Source organism: Pristis pectinata, chromosome 1 (assembly GCF_009764475.1).
Source record: "Pristis pectinata isolate sPriPec2 chromosome 1, sPriPec2.1.pri, whole genome shotgun sequence".
Taxonomy (NCBI): domain Eukaryota; kingdom Metazoa; phylum Chordata; class Chondrichthyes; order Rhinopristiformes; family Pristidae; genus Pristis; species Pristis pectinata.
In genome coordinates this window covers 74437875-74457269 of record NC_067405.1, presented here as the reverse complement: position 1 = coordinate 74457269, position 19395 = coordinate 74437875, and the positions used below count along the sequence as shown (strand labels likewise).

Here is a 19395-nt window from a genome sequence, read left to right as displayed (position 1 = left end):
GATAAAACAGAAGAGGATATGAGGGGGACCTTGTTCACCAGAGAGTGCTAAGTACCTGGAATACATTGCCTGAGAGAGTGTTTGAAGCTGCGTCACTGACAATATTTACAAAGTGTCTAGATGAGCACTTGAATCCCCTCAGCATAAAAGACTTTGGACCAAGAGCTAGGAAATGGGATTAATACAGAGAAGTGTCCACTGGTTGGTGTGGATGAGTCAAGCCAAGTGGCCTCTTTCCATGCTGTATGATTCTATGACTCTAAACCAGCTCTGCAGATGGAGCCCATTGTGTTTCCCGATGTGTCGGGTTGGGCAGGTTCTCTTCCTGGCAGCACCTTCGTCAACAAGGATACAGGCCTAATGCAGACAAAAGGATCTCTAATGCAGATCGGCACAAGGTGGGCTGAAAGGGCCCATTCCTGTGCTGCACTTCCCTTATGTTTCTATGATTTTATCAGTAATCCAACAGTTTCCCTGGTTAACTTCTGACCTGAACTCACAAATCACCAGATTTATTACATTCAGCTTCAGAACGAGCTGCTTTGAAATATGAACTCATGGCATCTTGATTGTCAGTCCATTTACTGTGACCACAGTCTTCCGTCCAACCGTTCTTCTAGTTACAGCACCATGTGGTCCAGGTTTCCATTAACTGTGGAGAAGTCCAGGGTTTGTTCAATGACCTCCTCAGTCCAGACAGTGTGTGCAGAGGATCCTGTGACTCAGTTGCCTGATTGTGAAATTCCCAGGGGTAGGGGTGCTGGGAGAATCTGTGACTGATCTGCCTGGAAAGAAAGCTGTTCAAGAGAGCTTGCAGCCAAGCCGTTCCTGAGCCGAGGAATTCAATCTTCAGCTGAAACTCCTCTGTTGGAGCAGTTCCAGAGGACGGAATCACTTCCTGCTCAATCCCACTCCACACAATTCCCCATCCTGCCATAACACTATTCATGGCTGACCAATGACATCAATTTGTTTTTTTGGAACTGTTCCTATGGATTATTAATGAGCTGAATTCCTGCTATTTTTGTTGAGCTGATGGCCAATTATAAAAAATCCGTACTGATCGTGACTCCCCGCTGAATAATACGCTCCTTCACAGGCATTGCTTTAATCTCAGGGAAAATTAACAGACCTGTGACACCTCTTCTGGGAATAAATGATAGACTGTACTGATTTTTTATTTGCTCCTTCCAGCTGCTCCTCCCAACTATGTCTCCGGTCCCCTCTCCTTCCTTTAAACCTAAAGTTCCCTGCGGCACAGTGGCACAGGTGGTAGAGCCGCTGCCTCACACCTCCAGAGACATGGGTTCAATCCTGACCTCCAGTGCTGTCTGTGTGGAGTTCGCATGTTCTCTCATGGGTACTCCGGTTTCCTCCCACATCCCAAAGATGTGCGGGTTGGTTAATTAACTGCTGTAGATTGCCCCGAGTGTGTAGGTAAGGGGTAAAATTTGGGATGTCGGGGGAATTACAAAAATGGGAATAGTGTAACTGGGTGCTTGATGGTCGGCACTGTACTGGTGGGCGGAAGGGCCTGTTTCCATGCAGTATGACTCCATGATTCTGTGACAACATTGGTGCCAACTCTTCCGTCTCAACTCTCCCACATGATTTCAAATCTGTGTGGACTCCTGCTGTGTCCCCTTTACCTAGACAGAGCAGCTTTGATGGAATGGAATAAAAAGTAGTGGCCTCATGGCTGCGTTGTAGAGCAGAAAGGAAGGTGCTGGAATTAATGGGAATTTTCATCTATGTCAAAAGAACAGTTGCAATAGCATCTCTACGTCACCCAGGACAAAGCTGCCCACTGATTGCCACGTCATCCCCACCTTAAACAATCACTATCAGTACATGAGGCTGCAGTGTATGCCGTCTCCTAATGTACTATAACAACTTCCCAAAGCTTCTTCAGTACTGCTCCTCAAGCCTCCACCTAGAAGGAGATGGTGAGTCGGTGCAACACCTGCAAGTTCTGCTGTAAGTTGCAAAACGTTCGTACTAGGGATGTATCACTACTCATTCATTATCATTGGGGCTAATCCTGTAAGTCATTGTCGAACAACATTGGGGCAGCTCGATCCTGGCATGGACAGCCGTGGTTCAGGAGGAAAAACTCCATCAGGATGAGCAATACATGTCAACGTGTTACCATATCCCAGGAACGAACAAGAAGAAAAACATCCCTGGCAGTACCCCCAGTGCAGTAGAAGGTGTCCAGAGGAAGTATTAATTCAGCTTCAGTTAAAAGACTAATTTGGCTTCTCTCAGTGCTAATGTGTATGAATGCAATTTGCCACTTCTGCTTCTGATTCTTACCATTTCACCCATTGGGCCTGGGTCACCGGGATATCCCTTTGATCCTCTTGGTCCCCTGAGTCCCTGCAGGGTGGACAAAACATTAGTTAGTCCCTTATTTCCACATTCAGTCCTTTAGTTACACCTTCAGAACAGAGCAACCAATGTGGTTGGTGTAGGTGTAGGTGAGGTTCCATTAATTGAATTATCGAGGAATCAGTCACTGCAGTTGCTGACTGGCTTGTGCACAATATACTGATTAGTTTTCAGCATGCCGGTTGGATGATATTTCCCTCAGAAGGGACATGTCTTGGCAAATAGGGAAGACTGACATTGGCCTGTTGCTCCTCTTGACAAGTATTCCTCATGTCAGTATTAATACTGAGACCAGGCATGACTTCAATTTATCTTACACAAGTCTATTCCTGGAATGTACTGAAGTTCAGGATATCTCGTGAGGTTAATTCGCATGCTCAGTGGAGAGACAGTCTGGTGCCACTGAAGCAAAGAGAAGACTGGTTCATTCAGGAGTTCAGCTAGGATTAAGTAAGCCAGCTGTTGCCTGTAATGTGTATTCATTAGGGGAGCTTGATGATTCCCTCAGTACGAGATAAAGTTCAGCCGATTGGGAGGGTGCTGTAGGTCCAATTTCCAGGGGCAAAGAATGTTACCAACTCCAGTTGGTCTTCAAGTGCTTAACAGAGAAATTGCTCCTCTCCACCCTACTAAAATTGAGTGACTTTGGGAGACTCGTCGACGAGGGCATAGGCCAATGTTGGTCACAAAGTGTTGCACATTCCTGAGCAGTCAATAAAAGGTAATGGCAGTGCTGTGGATGAGATGTGGTCTGGATTTACAGATTAAACTGGCCTAGCACTGGACTCAGGGCTTGGGTGGGGGTGGGGTGTGCCCCCACTTTCAGGATGTTTATGGAAGAGTCTGTGAAGCTACGGAGACAGCTTAGTGATTGGTGAAGTATTCCTGTGTGGGTCGGGAGATGGGTACTGGTTGTAGCATGGACTGGGTATAGATGATGTTGCACTCATCTGCAGTTCAGCTGAGAAGGAGGCTGTGGTGACCAAGTCTGGGCCCAGATATCAAGGGCCATCAGCTAAACATCGGACTCTCTGCATCAACCAGATCCACGTTGGCATTAACTGACTACAGTACATACCTCTTTTCCTGGAGGTCCCATGTCTCCTTTAAATCCCCTGGGCCCAGGACGACCAGGCTCCCCCTGAGGCAAAAGAAAGCAAAGTGTTTGTGGGCGACTACAGAGTACAGCAAGCAAGGCATGTGGGAACAGCTAATCCCACCACCCTTGTACTGAACACAACACACACCAAACCAACGGAATACCCCACAGTTAACTGAATGACTGCAACATTCAAGAAGCTTGACTTCATCTGAACGAAACCTGTTTACTCCATTGTCATCCCCATCCATCACTCCCTCTACCATCAGTACTGCTCTGGTGCACTGTATCCCATCTACAGCACCTGTTACAGCAAGTTGGTAATTCCTCTTTGACAGCATCACCGGTGACCAGGTAGATAGTACATGGGAACACCATCACTGTCTAAGTCTCGTGCCATCCCAACTCAAATGTATGTTATTGTTTCTTGGGTCAAAACCTTGGAACTCTATCACATAGAATGCAGCCATTCAGGAACCCAATCTGCTCAAGAACAATTAGAGAGGGGCAATAAATTGCCACCAGTTCTAATGTCATGTCGATGATGAACACAAAGTCCCAGAATGGCAGCGCTAGTGTTTTCTGGAGCTTGATAAACATAGTTGACCAAGAGGAGAAACCATGGCTAAGTAAGCCTAGATATTAAGGCCAATTAAGATATCTCGGATTACTTCGCCCGGATGTCTCCAGGCAGACCAGAGATTGCCTGGATTCCAGCACAGGCAATGTCTCTTAAACATTGGAGATTTGACTGTCAAAAGGTCGAAGACCACAGGAAACTCTTATGGTGAAATTGAGAGTAGTTAGGTTTGCCTGAATCGATGCCCTGAATTTCATTGGTGCTAAGGTAAATAGAGTGAGACACGTTCTTTATTGCGGATGAAGAAAAGCTCGGGGTCTAACTCAGAACCAGGTTAGGGGAATGCAGAGCGGAAGCACTCCCAGTTTTGTTAAACATGCACATCCCAGAATCTCTGTCAGCCTGATTTTAACCTGAGTGAAAATCTTATACGCATGGAGTTTGCATTCTAATTGCACCAGGAAGTCGGAAATTCTTCATCCTGTGGTATAAAAGAGCTTTCAATCCCCATTAATGAACCAAGGGGGGAGATGGCAATGCTATGTCTTACTCCTCATTATCACTTGGAGTTAAGCAGTGGACCTTATGCATCTCTACTAAATGCACTGCTTTAGCACTTGGCAAACACCAGTTAAATTTATGCACATCTGCTCCTGCCTCAGTCAGTGCATCTGGTATGTGTTATGCTGTTGAACATTCCAGATTGGCTGGGTTACCATGGTTTCTGATCTTTAATACTTCACTGTACTGCAAGTCTGTTTAAAATGTAGAGCATTCTATCATTATTAAGCCCCATATGGTGCACTAAACACTCAGAGCAGAAACTGATTATGGTAATGAAATACATGTGGAAGGTGTGGCAATGTAACTCGACTAGCCCTGCCCCAGACAAGAGGCCTGAGCCTTTTCTAAAACTGGGCCTCACCTGGTAGAGCTGCAATGCCTATTGGTCCTCTGGAGGACCACACCCTCTGTTAACATTCGAATCTGGCTATCTGTCTCACCATGGAGACCTTTAGTTAACATCAGTGGAGGTGTTGGAGGCATGCTGACCATGGGCTAGCAGTGGTCCTCAGGAGCTAGTTCCATGCAAAGCTTCGGTGAACAAATTTACTTCTGTTTTTGGTAGCAGTTGTTTGCAAGGGGTCATCCAGATTAATGAGGACAGCCCAGCCCATTCTCTGGTTAAGACCTCCTTTCCTTGGACAATGTCAGACCCACCACAAACAAAGGGTCTGACACTGTTTTTGGCTTCTGTGAGGGATGCCGGACAAATTGTCCAGATTCAGTTTGGGGTTGGGTCTTTGTCAGACAGTATCCAGGAGGTACCATCGTTAAATTTGTCCTTCATTCATGTGTCCAAGAATTAATTTCTTCCTTCCTTCTCCTGCTTAACACACTGCGGCACTGCAGTCTTTTCTGTTATGCTTCTTGTTGCAGTCACCTCTGTGAGATTCTGCACCCACTCACAGCCCCCAGGTTTCCAAGGGTTTACAACCTTCCCTTATCAATGATATCCCCAGATATTCTAACTTCCTGCAGTGGTAGGAAGTGGTTCAGTAGAGGACGAGCTACTTGCTTCCAGGGAAACGATTGGATTGAGCCGACTTTTAGACTTTGTGACCACCAAGTGTGTGCATTGACCTGTTCCACCCCATGCTGATCTCTAAGGGCAGAGGGCATTAAACACGTGTTGGGGTCCAGGAGGTGGTCTTCTCCATGGGGTTGTGACCCACTACTGGAAACTATGGACTCACCGTGTGAGGTGTGGACCCCCTGTAGGAGGCGTGAAGCATATGGCAGTCTACCTGCTCATTGAGTTGCAGGAAGCCAGCAGATTTATGACTCAGCCCTTAAAAGCAGTGGTGTGGTGGATACAGTGATTTCTTTGGCAATGAAGGCAGGGTGACAATGCTCTGTGAATAGCTCAGGTCTGGATGCAACTGAAGGGTGCTCACTGTCACCCTGCCTATGTCAAGCACCACTACTTCAATTGACTATTGGATTCGGACACATGGGGTCAGCAAGCTGAAAAAGTTAAATTAAGCAGGCAGGATGTATAAACTTGGCAGGCATTCCCTTGAGTGCAGAAGGTTGACCTGACTGGGGTGGAGAATGATGAAGAGACCAGGCATAAAAGCAGGCGGTGATTTTGGAAGAGGGCAATATGATTTTACGATCTGAGCCAGGAGGAAACGCGGGAAGTGAAAAGAGCAGAGGGAAACAAGGCCTTTCTTCCCCAGAAAGATGTGGATGTTCAGAGGCCAATGGACTTCTCACGACAGACTGGTAGTTCCTTTGGTCGGGAGAATGAAGGACCCACGGGATGAAAGGCCTCTGCCTGTTCCCATGCTCTCTCTAGCAGCTTCGTTAAATTACTTACTTATTACGGAGAGAACACTGGTATTTAGGTATATCCTGTTCAGAAAAAGCAGGACTAATCCAATCTTGCTAACTACCACCTAATGTACTCTCAAAGATCAGCAATGTGATGGAAGTATCACTGACAGTGCTCTCAAGCAGCACTTACTCACCACTGAGCTGCTCACTGATGCCCAGTTTGAGTTTTGTCAGGACCACTCAGCTCCAGACCACATCACTGCCTTGGTCCAAAGAGCTGAGTCCTGGTGGCAAGATGAGACTGACTGACCTTGACATCAAGGCAGCATTTGACCAAGTGTGGAATTAAAGGGAAAACATTCCAATGGTTGGAATCATACCTCACATTGTTGTATGTGGTTGTTGGAGGTTAATTATCCTGTCCCAGGACATCACTGCTGGAGTTTCGTTGGGCATGTTCTAGCTCCAACAATCCTCAGTTGCTTTATCAATAACCTTCCTTCCATCAGGGAACCTCAGTCTCGCAGTTAGTAGAAACTCTGCCTCACAGCCCAGTGACCCGGGTTCAATCCTAATCTCAGGTGCTGTCTACGTGGAGTTTACATGTTGCCCCTGTGACCGAGTGGGTTTCCCACTGATGCTTTGGTTTCCTCCCACATCCCAAAGACGTGTAGTTGGGTAGGTTGATCGGCCACTGTAAATTACTCCTAGTGTGCAAGGATGTGTTAGAATCTAGGGGGAGGTTGATGGGAATGTGGGAAGAATAGGCTGCGGGAAAAGTTAGTGGGGAATGGGATTGTTCATGAATCGGCAGAGACTAGATGGGCCAAAGTGGTCTCCTTCTGTTATAGGGAAATAAGTCGGGAATGGGAACGTTCACTGATTGTTGCACGATCAATTAAAGTCATAACTCTGCAGATAATAAATGAGTCCATGGCTGTATGCAGCAAGACCTAGACAACATTCAGGCATGGGCTGATAAGTGGCAAGTAACGCTCACACCACCAAAGTGCCAAGCAATGACCATTTACAAAAGAGAGCCTATCATCAACTCTTGAAATTCAATGGCATTACTTTCATTGAGTAGCTCACCATTCAACATCCCAAGGTCACCACTGACTTGTAAGTCAACTGGACCAGTGACATAAATATTGCAGCTGCAGGAACAGGTCAGAGGATCTGCATCCTGACACACTAAAGCCTTTCCACCATTACAAGGCACAAGACAAGAGTGTGATGAAATGTACTGTACTCTGACCAGGATAAAAGCAGTGCCAAAAACTCGCAAGGATCTCGAAACCACCAAGGACAAAGCAGCATGTTCGAGTGGCACTCCACCCACCACCCTAAATGTTCATTCTCTCTGCCACTGGCGCACGGAGGCTGCACTGCGTTCCATCTACAAAATGCACTGCAGTTACTCGCTCAGGCTACTCTGACAGCACCTCTCATACACATGACAAGGGCAACAGGTTCATATAAAGATCTGCAAGGCAGCTGCACTAACTGCTGTACCACTGTGCTATTTTTAGAAACATAGAAGCATAGAAAAACTACAGCACAATTCAGGCCCTTCAGCCCACAAAGCTGTGCCAAACATATCCCTACCCTAGAAATTACTAGGCTTACCCATAGCTCTCTATTTTTCTCAGCTCCATGTACCTATCCAGCAGTCTCTTAAAAGACCCTATCGTATACGCCTCCACCACAGTTGCCGGCAGCCCATTCCATGCAATAGAAACACAGATTCAGAGATATCTCCACATGCTGCATGCATGTGTTGCCCTTGGAGAAAAGGAGGATGTGCCTGTCAAATGATGGCAGTGTATGGGAGATGTGAGTGAGGACCATCTGCTGAATGGTTGTCCTATATGTTATCTGATACAACCGAGACTTCAAATGTACTGTCTTCAATGAAACCTAGCAAAGTATGAAACATCATTCTCTTCCAACTGTTTTGAAACTGAGGAGTATCTTCAACAGTTTCATAGCAAAACAAATTCAATATGTGAATCTGATGCTATACCCTATGCCCTAAACCTTTGCTCCATTTTGTGCCAAGTACTGTATGAATGGGAGGGAGTCATCAATGGACAGGAGTAGGTGAGCTTGTGAGGGAAATTAAAGAAGTATTACCTTGCACACTTCATTTCCCTTATCATATGGATAATATGTGGAAGAATAATAGTTATTGTGAGCATCAGTGTATTAGCTGAGATCCAATGAGTGGCTGCAAAAGTGCTAACCAAAGGTACTAACTATTAGTTATGGATGTACTTACCGGTTCTCCAGTAAGTCCAGGAGGACCCTCGTGTCCTGGTTGACCCTCAGGCCCGCCTTCTCCCTATGGAGGTAAATAAGAAGAACCATGTGTGATGTTGCTGCAATTTATACCAAGGCCGATCCCAAACCACTTGCTCCTTCCTCTGTTATTCTCTGCCCCTGTGTTGTTTGCCATAAAGCACAACATGAAGCAGGATGGAAAAATGCTCACATTATCAATGGAAACCCTACTTCCAAACATTGGGTGGGACAAAGCATTAGAAAGCAAAGAAGGCTAGGGAAGCTAACTTTGAGATGATTAAAGGATTTGTTATAGAGGATAATGGGTGAGGTCCTGAAATTCAATTGCATACCACATACCTTTGAAGTGTAAGATCGATTGGCACTCTCACATGCAAAACCTTTCCACGGTTCTCTGCACACAGTATGCAGGACCACAGGCATGCAGAAGCAACCTCAGTGGATCACACATATTCACGTTGCTGCTGAAACATTGAAGCTGGCCAGTCCTCTGCACGGTGTCACTTTAGCACTTGCTTTCAAGCACACGCACAGTACCTGGCCTTGTGTGTTTCCTCAGCTGAATGATCCAGAACGGTGAAAGACAACCATCAGATTAGAGCTGGACTGTTTCATGGGCAACATTACAACAGCAGAAATCTGAAACTCTCTCCACAAAATTCTGCTGAGGCTGGGAGTGACCAGAAAGTTCCAGATCTGAGTTTGACAGACAATTGTCAGATGACGTTAAGGAAGTTGGAACCAAGATGGGGAAGTGGGATTGAGTATGGATCAGCCATTGTCTCAGTGAATAGCAGAACAATCTCTGGGGGAAGAGTGACTTTCCTCTGATTCTCACGTTTCCAATTTTTACCAGTGAGTTATACTCTTAGTTACCTTCGATCCCCTGATGCCTCTTGGACCTGGAGGTCCAGGTAGTCCTGGCTCACCAAGAGGGCCCTAGAAGAAATTCACAAGATTATTCAGGCAAATATCTGGTGGTCATTTTGCATTAAAATGTTAGCAAAGGTGATATGTCAAAACAAGGACATTAGTACATACTCCATCCACTCTCCCACACCCCATCGAACCTCAGTGCTAAATGGGTGCAGGTACATTAATCTCCAAGATTACTCGTGGTAGATGGTTTCTCTGGCCAAGGGATACTCTGGCAAAGGCCCAACCATTTGGAAGGACCAAGTGCTGGCAGTTAGTATTTGTTACATGGGCAGCTGGACAGCCTCCATTGGACTTTAACATCCCAGGACATTGAAACATTATGGATGTCCTCATCTGCATTCTTCATTCTGTCCCCAGGGAGCCTCTCAGGAACAGATCACCTTCCCCATTGAGCATTTGCAAGATCCAGGGCAGGATCCAGTCAATGATTACAAAGGAGCCCATTGATTAAATCTCTGGGAAACCTGGGAAGCAACTCAAACAGATCCCTTTAGTGTAACAGGACCAGATAGGAGAATTACTCCCAATGGAATTTAACTACAAATGGGATAGTCCCCCAGAACAATGTCACACTCTGGCCTTTGCTCCAACACAGGTCATTGTGTTGATGTTTAAGCAGACAGATCATTAGATGGTAGGTTTTAGGGTCAAGTACTATTGGAGAGGATTTTTTTTATTATTGTACCTTATGTATGTGATCCCCATACACACACATACTTACATGTATATGATTCCTATACAAACACCAAACATTTATGTACAAGACATCTCTGTAATAAGCACCACATATGTGTATGTATAAGTGATTCCTATATAAGTGGACTCATATTAAATTGTTCCGATTGATTTTTTAACAATGATGTTGAGCTGTTGGAAATGTATTATCAGCATTTGGAAGGATTCAGTTGTTATCCGTCAGATATACAAACCATATGGCACCGGAGGAAACAAAACTCCTTAGACTGTATGTATCAAACAGTTTTTCTTCCAATTTTCAGTCTTTTTCTCAGAGAAAGAAAGTTCAGTAATTTTTAATGGACAAAGGTCAATTAAAGAGTTTCTGAGCGGTCGCTGTAGAGAAGTACAAGCATCTTACAGCCAGCACAAGGTAACAGAGGGACATAACTTGCAAGTAAAAATTAATCACATGCAAAAATGCTGAAATATATACAGCAGAGATGTGTGTTTCAATATAATGCATAAATATACAAGAAACAAACTGAGTTGATTCTCTTGGTCAAATATAGATGGCAAAATGGGTTCAATCCTGACCTATGGTGCTGTCTGTGTGGAGTTTTCACCTTCTCCCTGTGGCCACCTGGATTCCCCCAGGGTGCTCCAGTTTCCTCCCACATCTCAAAGATGATTTTGCAGATAAAATGCCCCTGTTAATTGCCACTGGAGAAGGCAGATGGTAGGAGAATCGGGTGAGGTGAGGAAGAACGAATTAGTTGCAGGGAAATAAGTGGGGCAGGGGATGTTGGGATTTCTCTGAGAGCCAGCATAGACTCGATGGGCCAAATGGCAATCTTCTATGTTGCAAGTAAATAAACATAAGAAACAACAACTTTCCATGCACAAGAAACCATTCTACCTACCGGTTCGCCTCTGCTTCCATCATTTCCTGGAGGTCCCTGTGCACAAAACCAAACAGTTTTCAAAAGCAAATCGTGCACACTTAGAACTGAAAAACAAAACTACCCCCGCTGTGAGTGAATGCTTGGCAGCTCATTGTTCTACATGCTCCAGTGAAAATGCGTCTTGTTTTTCTATTTTAACACTCCTCGCTAGTGGTGCCTGGTGCACGATTCACAAAAGGCAGGTACAAGTAATTAAGAAGGTTTACAGAATGTTGTTGTTCATTGCTAGGGGAATTGAACATAAGAACTGGGAGGTTATGCTTCAGTTTTATAAGTCATTGATGAGACCACATCTGGAACACTGTCTACAGTATTGGTCTCATTAATATTATGGTTAGATAGACTAGGCTTGGATCTGTTGGAGTTTAGAAGTGACAGAGGACTTAACTGAGACATAGAAGATCCTGATACCGTGGAATTGGAGAGGATGTTGTCCTTTGAGGGAAAATCTAGAACTAAGAGGCCACTATTGAAAAATGAGAGGTCACATATTTAAGACAAAGATTCTTTTCTTTCAGAGGATTGTGAGTCTTTGAAACTCTCTTCTTCAAAAGGCAGAGGTAGAGGATTCTTTATAAGCAAGAAGGTGAAAAGTTTCTGTGGTAGATGGGAATGTGGAAGTGAGATCACAATCAGATCAGCTATGAAGTGATTAAATGGTAGGGCAGGCTCAAGGGGCCGAGTGGCCTCGTCTTGCTCCTAATTTGTATCTTCCTAGGTATTAGTGCAAAGTCATAAAAGCAATCACTGCTGATTAACAGCCCAACCTGAATCCACCTTCCATGGCCTTAAAAAGCTTTATGGCAGCTGGTTGATGGATTAGCCCACAAGAGGTAGGACAAGGCCAGGGCTGGAGGCAATTATCCCTGCCGCTCCCAACCCAGAGGTTTGAACCTTACTTAACACAGTGGTGGGAATAAAACCAAACTCATTCCCACCGACAACGTCGCCCATGTATTATTTACATCTCTGGCCCTAATTTTCTGCCGTGCTTGTCATATTGTGGCTCGAAACACTTCCAGCAAACCACCAGCACTCATAGGTTGCCATGGGGATGTACTTATTTCCAATTTCCCCCAGTACTGAAGGTGTGGGCTCATGCTTCCATGACCACCTAACGTGGGTGTCTGCACTGAACCAACGATCACAGGCACGGTTGTATATCATAAAGCAAACATGCAGTTCCATCTTGTAATACTGTGCAGTAACATGATGCCGTAACATGAGGACACCCCTGTGCATTGACCATTGGTGAGATGAGAGAGTCCAGTTTAAAGAGCCATCACCTTAGTAGAGGTGACCATACTGGACAGAGTGGAGAAGAAATTTTGGTTGTGAAATTTGGAACTCTCTGGATGATCAGTCATTGAATTTATTCAAGGTTGGAGCCAATAGATCCGGGAAATTATGGGATATGGGGACTGAGTTTAGAAAGTTGAACCATGAACTCAAATGAATGGCAGAGCAGGTTCCATGAACTGGATGACCTATTCCTTATCTCCAGTGTTTAAGTGGGAACAGGACTTACGTCATCGCCTCTCTCTCCGACATCTCCGTCACTTCCTCTGTCTCCAGGATTGCCCTGTTGAAGATGCAAAAGCCATGTATCACTGTTGGTGACAGCTCAGTGGAAGAATTGCTCTCTTGGCCATCTTCCTGATGAAGAATTCCCATTGCCCAAGAGAAAAAGTGAAATAAATCATCCCAGGAACGGAGGCCATTTTCCCTCCTTGTTATTCAGCCATGCTTTTTATTCACTTCAGGACAAGCTCTCGGTCAAGCTCTGGTGGAATTACCTGCCTTTTACATCAAAATGCTTGATGGCTAGAGCCTTGGCATTAAAGTATCCAGATCCCTTCTGCTCTCACAGCTCTGGAACCCCTCTAATCTCCTTCAGCTGTATAACCAGTGCAGCTGTCTCCATTCCTCCATTTCCAGAGCCTACTTGAGATTCCCTGAATTTAATTGCTGCCCTATTGGTGGTTGTGCCTTCAGCTGCCAAGACCCTGAGTGTTCCTGCCCAACACTTCCCTGCTGCTCCACCCCTCTCTTTTCTTTTATGGTGGGATTTAAAACTCACCTCTTGGACCAAACTGTTGGTCTTCTATACTGAGGTTTCAATCAGCACCAATGTTTTTTGTTAGACAATGTTCCCAGAGTTCATCTGGCTGCATGGAGAATATCATACAAATGAAAGTTGATGCTTCAGATTCTAATCAATGTTGGAAACTGAACCCAATGTCATGTAATAATTGACCTCGTATTCCTAATGCCAAGTATTGATTGTAGATGGGGAACTGGTCGATTCGAGTGAACGGGGTAAATCAACTGCTTTCCCTTTACAGGCATGGCTGCCAGCATTGAGCACCATTCGACAGAAACAGTCCCATCTCCTGCCTCACAGGAGAAACTCTTCTCTGTGAGAACCAGCAGCTCCCACAGCAACCGTCTTCTATTCTTTCCAAATGAGGTTAATGGGTTAATATCAATGACTTGACAAAGTAGGGGCACCTCTCTGCCATGGGCCCATAGTCAAACTGACCAAACAGAGCTCTGGACTGACAATGCATGAACTCATATTAATAGTATAGACAGACCTTATCTCCTGATTTCCCCACATCTCCACTTCGTCCTGGTTCTCCATCCAAACCGGGTTCACCCTGCGTATGAAATGAAAAAGACAGTTATTCCAAAAAATCAAACTTCTGGCATAGAGTTGGTATGAGGCGTTCAGTGCTCTCCCAAGCTACTTCTATCAGGTTGTGAGTGGAAATTGCCGAGACTTTTTTTCCCTTTAACTGGCCCTGGGTTTTGATCTGCTTGAGTTTCCCGGGAGACCATGTGGGCTCAGGTATATTGTGGCACACAAGGTATCCCAGCCTTCGAGTCCCTTCCTGCCCATTCTCGCCCCTGTATTTGCAGGCAATGGAGAAGGAGTCACATCAGATATGAAGGGCCAAGCCGAAGCCAAAGTGAAGATAAGGTTACCTTGTCCAGGTGTGACAGGCTGGGCATTTCTACTGCCCTTTCCAACTCCACACCATGATCTCACTGCATATATTTACCCTTCAAGTAACGTGTGATCCATTCAGCCTCCACCTCAGCTAGATGGAAGAGCTGGTGATACACTGGCGGACAACATGATTGCAAGGTACAAGGCGGGGCCAGTAGGGCTGAGGAGGTGGAGGAAACATTTGAGATTAATCAGGACCGTATCTGGAACATTTGTGCACAGTTTGTGCTCTTATTGTGTGAAATCACCCATGGATCTAAAAGCAAAATACTGCCGATGTCAGAAATCTGAAGTAAGACGGAAAATGCTCAGCAGGTTGGGCAGCAAAAGAAACAGAGTTAATGATTTAAGTCAATACATTGACCTAAAACATTAACTCAGTTTCTGTCTCCACAGATGTTACCTGCCCTGCCAAGCTTTTTCTAATATTAATTGTTGTAGTTATTCCCTGTTCAGGTTCAAGTGAGGCCAGGTCATGTTGCAAATCCACGGATCTGTGATTGGAAAAGAAGGTTATCTTTGTTGTTTCTTTTGGGGGTGGAGGAGGTGTTGGCAGTTGGTGAGTGGGGTGGAGGAATCGATCCTAAAAATTTGTGCATTATATAGGTGAGAGAACGACCACTATCTTGCTGTAATGTTGAAGTAAATCTCTCACTCGGGCCATGTATTTTTGGGACTTCCCATCCTGTCTTGTCACTTGATTCAGGTTGTGTGGCAAATGGTCAGCCATTTAGTAATGAAACTAAATCTCTGCAATTTATACATTCCTCGGAGTGGTAAGTGGTTGATGGACTCACAACAGAAATGTGCAGGGCCCCTCAGCTGGTTCCTACCCCCCACAAGAAGCAGATAGCGTTTCCTTTGCTGCATTTAATGAGACCTGCTTCAGTCCTGTGTAATCACAGCCCTTGGCTGTTGGCTCATGTCCGACTAAACTTCAATAAACTTCCATCTTGCTTGATGTTTTTCAAGACCCAGAGGTCTTTTTAAGATTTGGAAAAACAAAGTAGGCCTTTTTAGGTCCCACTGGAGGCATCCAGGCCTGGCCTCACAAACTAGGAAACCTCCTCTTAATGACCACTCTCCGCATATACTTTGTGCGTTATTATGTGTAACATTGTCCGACATTTCATACAAAATCAGCCTCAGATCACGTCGCCTTTAAATTTCACTTAGTATCATTTTCTAAAAATTCCACATTCTCCAAATCAGGTTGAGTTAGTGAGGCCCTCAGAGGTAGCACAAGGGAGAATGTAGTCATTTTCTCTCTCTCTGGTTTTTGGAAAGCTGTCAAGACTTGTTTGGAATTAGGAAGAATTTACCATGCCTTACCAGGTGCATTCATTAAACAACCAGATGTGCACTGGAGTTAACCAGCATCAACAGCTGCTTTCATGTGCAGAGACTGAAGGTTCAAGGGTAACTGTGAAGGAGTATTTGAGGCTGCTTAGACTTAAAAATAACTTCAGTCCGGCACTTCTCCCAGCCCACAGATTTCATTGTACCAGTTGACCTTTCTGTGGGTCGCAAGAGCCGTCTCCTGTGTCACTAAATCAACAGGGCTATTGTTCACCCCACAGCACCACTGCAGAATGTCCCCTCCTCTGCTCAGCTCTCTATCTAAATCCTGTCCATGCTCAATAACTATGCCAAGGAAATTTCCCATAAGGAGCAGGAATACCTAACTAACTTTGACCTCTCAGCTCAACGGCAACTGCTAAGACATCACGAAGTTTAAACTGTGTTGACGATATCAACTGAAGAATGGACTGTGAGGAAGACCAGTGGGAATGACCATAAATCACCGTTCTCTGCCCCACAATGGAGCCTTACCACAACCGTCAGATGCTCTTCTCTTCCCTTCCATAACAATGAGGAGCAGAAGTAGCCCATTCTGCCCTTTGAGCCTTCCCCATCATTCATCAAGATCACAGCGGATCAGCCACCCCAACGCCATTTTCCTTCACTATCGCCATATCCAGTGATTTCCTTCATATCCAGAAATCTATTGATCTCTTGTGTTCCCCCTTTGCCGACATCACACTTCATTATGTTGGACGCACAACAGAAATGTGCGGGGCCCCTCGGCTGGTTCCTACCCCGCACGAGGAGTAGATAGTGGTCATTTAATCAGCTCTACATTAAAGCTGGAAAGTGGATATTTGCCTAGAACTTCACCCCCAGCACTCTCCGTAGTAGCATCAGCGCATTGAGAAGCAAGGTACAATACACTGTGTCTTCCATAAAGCAAAATTGATGGCTGCTTCTGTGAAACAGGGTGACCAGTTACCAGAGGGATGACAAATTAGCCTGCAGGCAATTGTCTAAATTAGGAGAGTAGAGTTAGCTCAAAGATGACTGGCTAGCTAAGGGACTCTGGCTCAGCTCAAGGGCAGCTCATACTAGAAGGATGATTACTTAGTTTGGAGTGACCAGTAGGCTCAGTTATCACCAGTTAGCTCAATGTGCCTGGTTAGCTCAGGGATGACCAGATGGTTGATGGGTGACTTGATGCTAATAATGGCAAGACTGGCCTGGGCTTTCAGTCCCTGTGCTGGACACATACCCTCTCCTGTGGTACTTGTCAAAGAGAGAGAACAGATAGTGAGATTTTTGGGTGGACATTGTCCCCACACACCCATTGCTGGTACATTTTTTACCCTATTGGTTGTTGAGAAGCATTTTCCAGAGGCTCTGTGGTCAGGTAGTAAACCTGGCCCAGGATAGGCCAGGGTCAAGGACAAAGGGTTTGAATGAACACCCAGAGAAGGATGCAATTCAACCCAACAGGCCTAGCACTGAACGTCATCACACTCCAGAAACACATTGAGTCGTGGGTCTGGGTTCATGCAGCCAACTGCCTCTCAACACACAGCCAAGTCCATGCAAGATTGATAATGGACTTGTGGCCAGAAGCCATTCGTGCTCACACAGTTTTTCCATTTCTTTTCTACAGTAGGGCACCAAATGACAGAATGTTAAATAGGCCCGCCATTGGGTGTGATTGGGAGTTATGCAGCTACAGCTTTAGTTGAAGACTAATTGACAAGAGCTCCCACTTTACGACAATAACCTGGTACCCTCTGGATAAAGTCCTACCTTTTCTCCTTTTTTTCCATATGGACCTGGATCTCCTTTGAGGCCTGGAAGTCCATATGGACCCTACAAAAGGGACAAAACACATGGTTTGTATTCAATCTTTTACTTGGTATTAAATGACAGAAAATGAAGGAGCACATTGCCCATGTCTTTAAGATGGCCAGAGGCAGGCATTTTGAGACAATGGATGTGATACAGGACATAGGGAGCAATATAACTATGCCTCTGAAGTTAACTACCACATATTAATTGCCAACTCTGGTCAGATATATACTTGGAAGTTTCATTATGCCAGCTTCTGCCTCCAGATGTCCCACCCTTACAGTCTTACCATTGGTCAATGGACATGTCCATCCAAGCCAACGAGAAGATGAATAGATCAGTTTTTACCCTCATGGGTGATTCTTGTCATTTGGTCAAGTACTTCCTCCACATTTCTCATAGTTTTATAATTAATAAATGAAAGCAAATTAAAATAAACACATGAATGCTTCATGCCCCCATGACATTTCTCTTTGGGTTATTCACAATGATGTGCTGAAGATTCTTCCTTTCATTCTAGGGCAACCTTGGAAAGTTGGCAACACCAACATCAAATGGTAGTGGGTGCTTGCCCTGTCCACTGAATACCCAAGGATTCCTATATGTTCCAAGATGATAATAAGGGTAGTCTCTGAGCTCTAAGTAATGCATTGGCAGCCCTTCACATGGAGGGGGAAGTGCCCTCTCAGCTGACAGCTGGTGTCATTCAGGAACCTCTGGTGAATATTCTGCATTTGCTACTTGCAGCAATCTACAGATGCAGGACTCCATCTGAGAGGGTCTGCAGGGTATGGAGGCCTGTGGTAAAAGACAATGCCAAGCCTTATCATTTTTGCACCAAATGTTGGCATCCCCATGGAGAGGTGCAGAATGATTGAGTGGTCACCTCTCTTCTGTCATGGCAATGAGTAGCAGCACTAGAATTAGACTGATATAGGACAGTGTCTCTATCGGTAAAGGGCGGGCTGAAGCCTGAAGGAGGTTTTATTATTGAACATACTCATGGGGAAAAGAGAGAATTTGGTCGATGTATTTCACTAAATTGTTGTACAACTATTATCATGTCTTGGGGATAACTTAAACAGAAGTTGAAGATTGTTTATAATGCTGAAAAGATTGTACCAACTCTCCAGCCAATAAATGAGCTTTGACCTTGAGCCCTTCACTAGCAGGCTCACCAGCATTAGCCAGATTAGGTCCTATCCAATCTGCCAACACCCCTCCACTGTGTACGGATGCAGTATTGTTTAAATTCCTGCTCAAAGTGGGGGTATTGCTGGCAAGGCTGGTCACCCTGAGAAGGGGGGATTGGCATTGGTATTATTGTTGGAGTGGCTTGGTACAACAGCGTGCCTGACTATTTTGGGCAGCACAGTGATGCAGGCAGTAGAGCTGCTGCCACACAACGTCAGAGACCCGGGTTTGATCCAGGCCTCTGGAGCTGTCTGTGTGGAGTTTGCATGTTCTCCCTGTGACTGTCTGGATTTCCTCTGGGAGCTCCGGTTTTCTCCCACGTCCCAAGGACATGCGGGTTGGTGGGTTAATTGGCCACTGTAAGTAGCCCCTAATGTGTAGGTGAGTGGTGGAAACTGAGGGAGGGAGGAGGAGTTGATGGGAATGTGGGGAGAATAAAAAAGGATTAGTATAGGATTGGTGTAAATGGGTGGTTGATGGTTGGCACAGACTCAGTGGGCTGAAGAGTCTGTTTCCGTGCTGTTCAGGATTGCTCAAACAACCACTTTTTTCACCTCATTTAGAACCAAGTTCAAATTCTCAGTTTGTTGCGGGCAAGTTTGAGCTTTATCAGAGTCCTTCCACAAACTCTGCAGTGAAAAAGCTTTGTGGTCTCATTGTCACAGCAGAAGAGGTTTTGCTTTCAAATTAATCAGCTGATAATTTGATCAGAAGGAAAAGTGTGTTGCACCATAAGATTGTACATCTATTTGAA

At 45.2% G+C, this 19395-nt stretch overlaps 1 protein-coding gene across 1 annotated transcript in view; it reads right to left on the bottom strand.

Moving 5' to 3' along the window:
* The window catches only part of col6a1 (collagen, type VI, alpha 1), a 66686-nt gene that overhangs the window by 28318 nt on the left and 18973 nt on the right, over positions 1–19395 (bottom strand). Inside the window, exons 15-22 of the mRNA XM_052023205.1 lie at positions 17406–17468; positions 13891–13953; positions 12822–12875; positions 11252–11287; positions 9591–9653; positions 8692–8754; positions 3470–3532; positions 2317–2379 (exon numbers count right to left, since the gene is read on the bottom strand). Of these exons, the coding sequence (XP_051879165.1) occupies positions 2317–2379; positions 3470–3532; positions 8692–8754; positions 9591–9653; positions 11252–11287; positions 12822–12875; positions 13891–13953; positions 17406–17468 (468 nt within the window). The remainder of the gene's footprint in view (positions 1–2316; positions 2380–3469; positions 3533–8691; positions 8755–9590; positions 9654–11251; positions 11288–12821; positions 12876–13890; positions 13954–17405; positions 17469–19395) is intronic.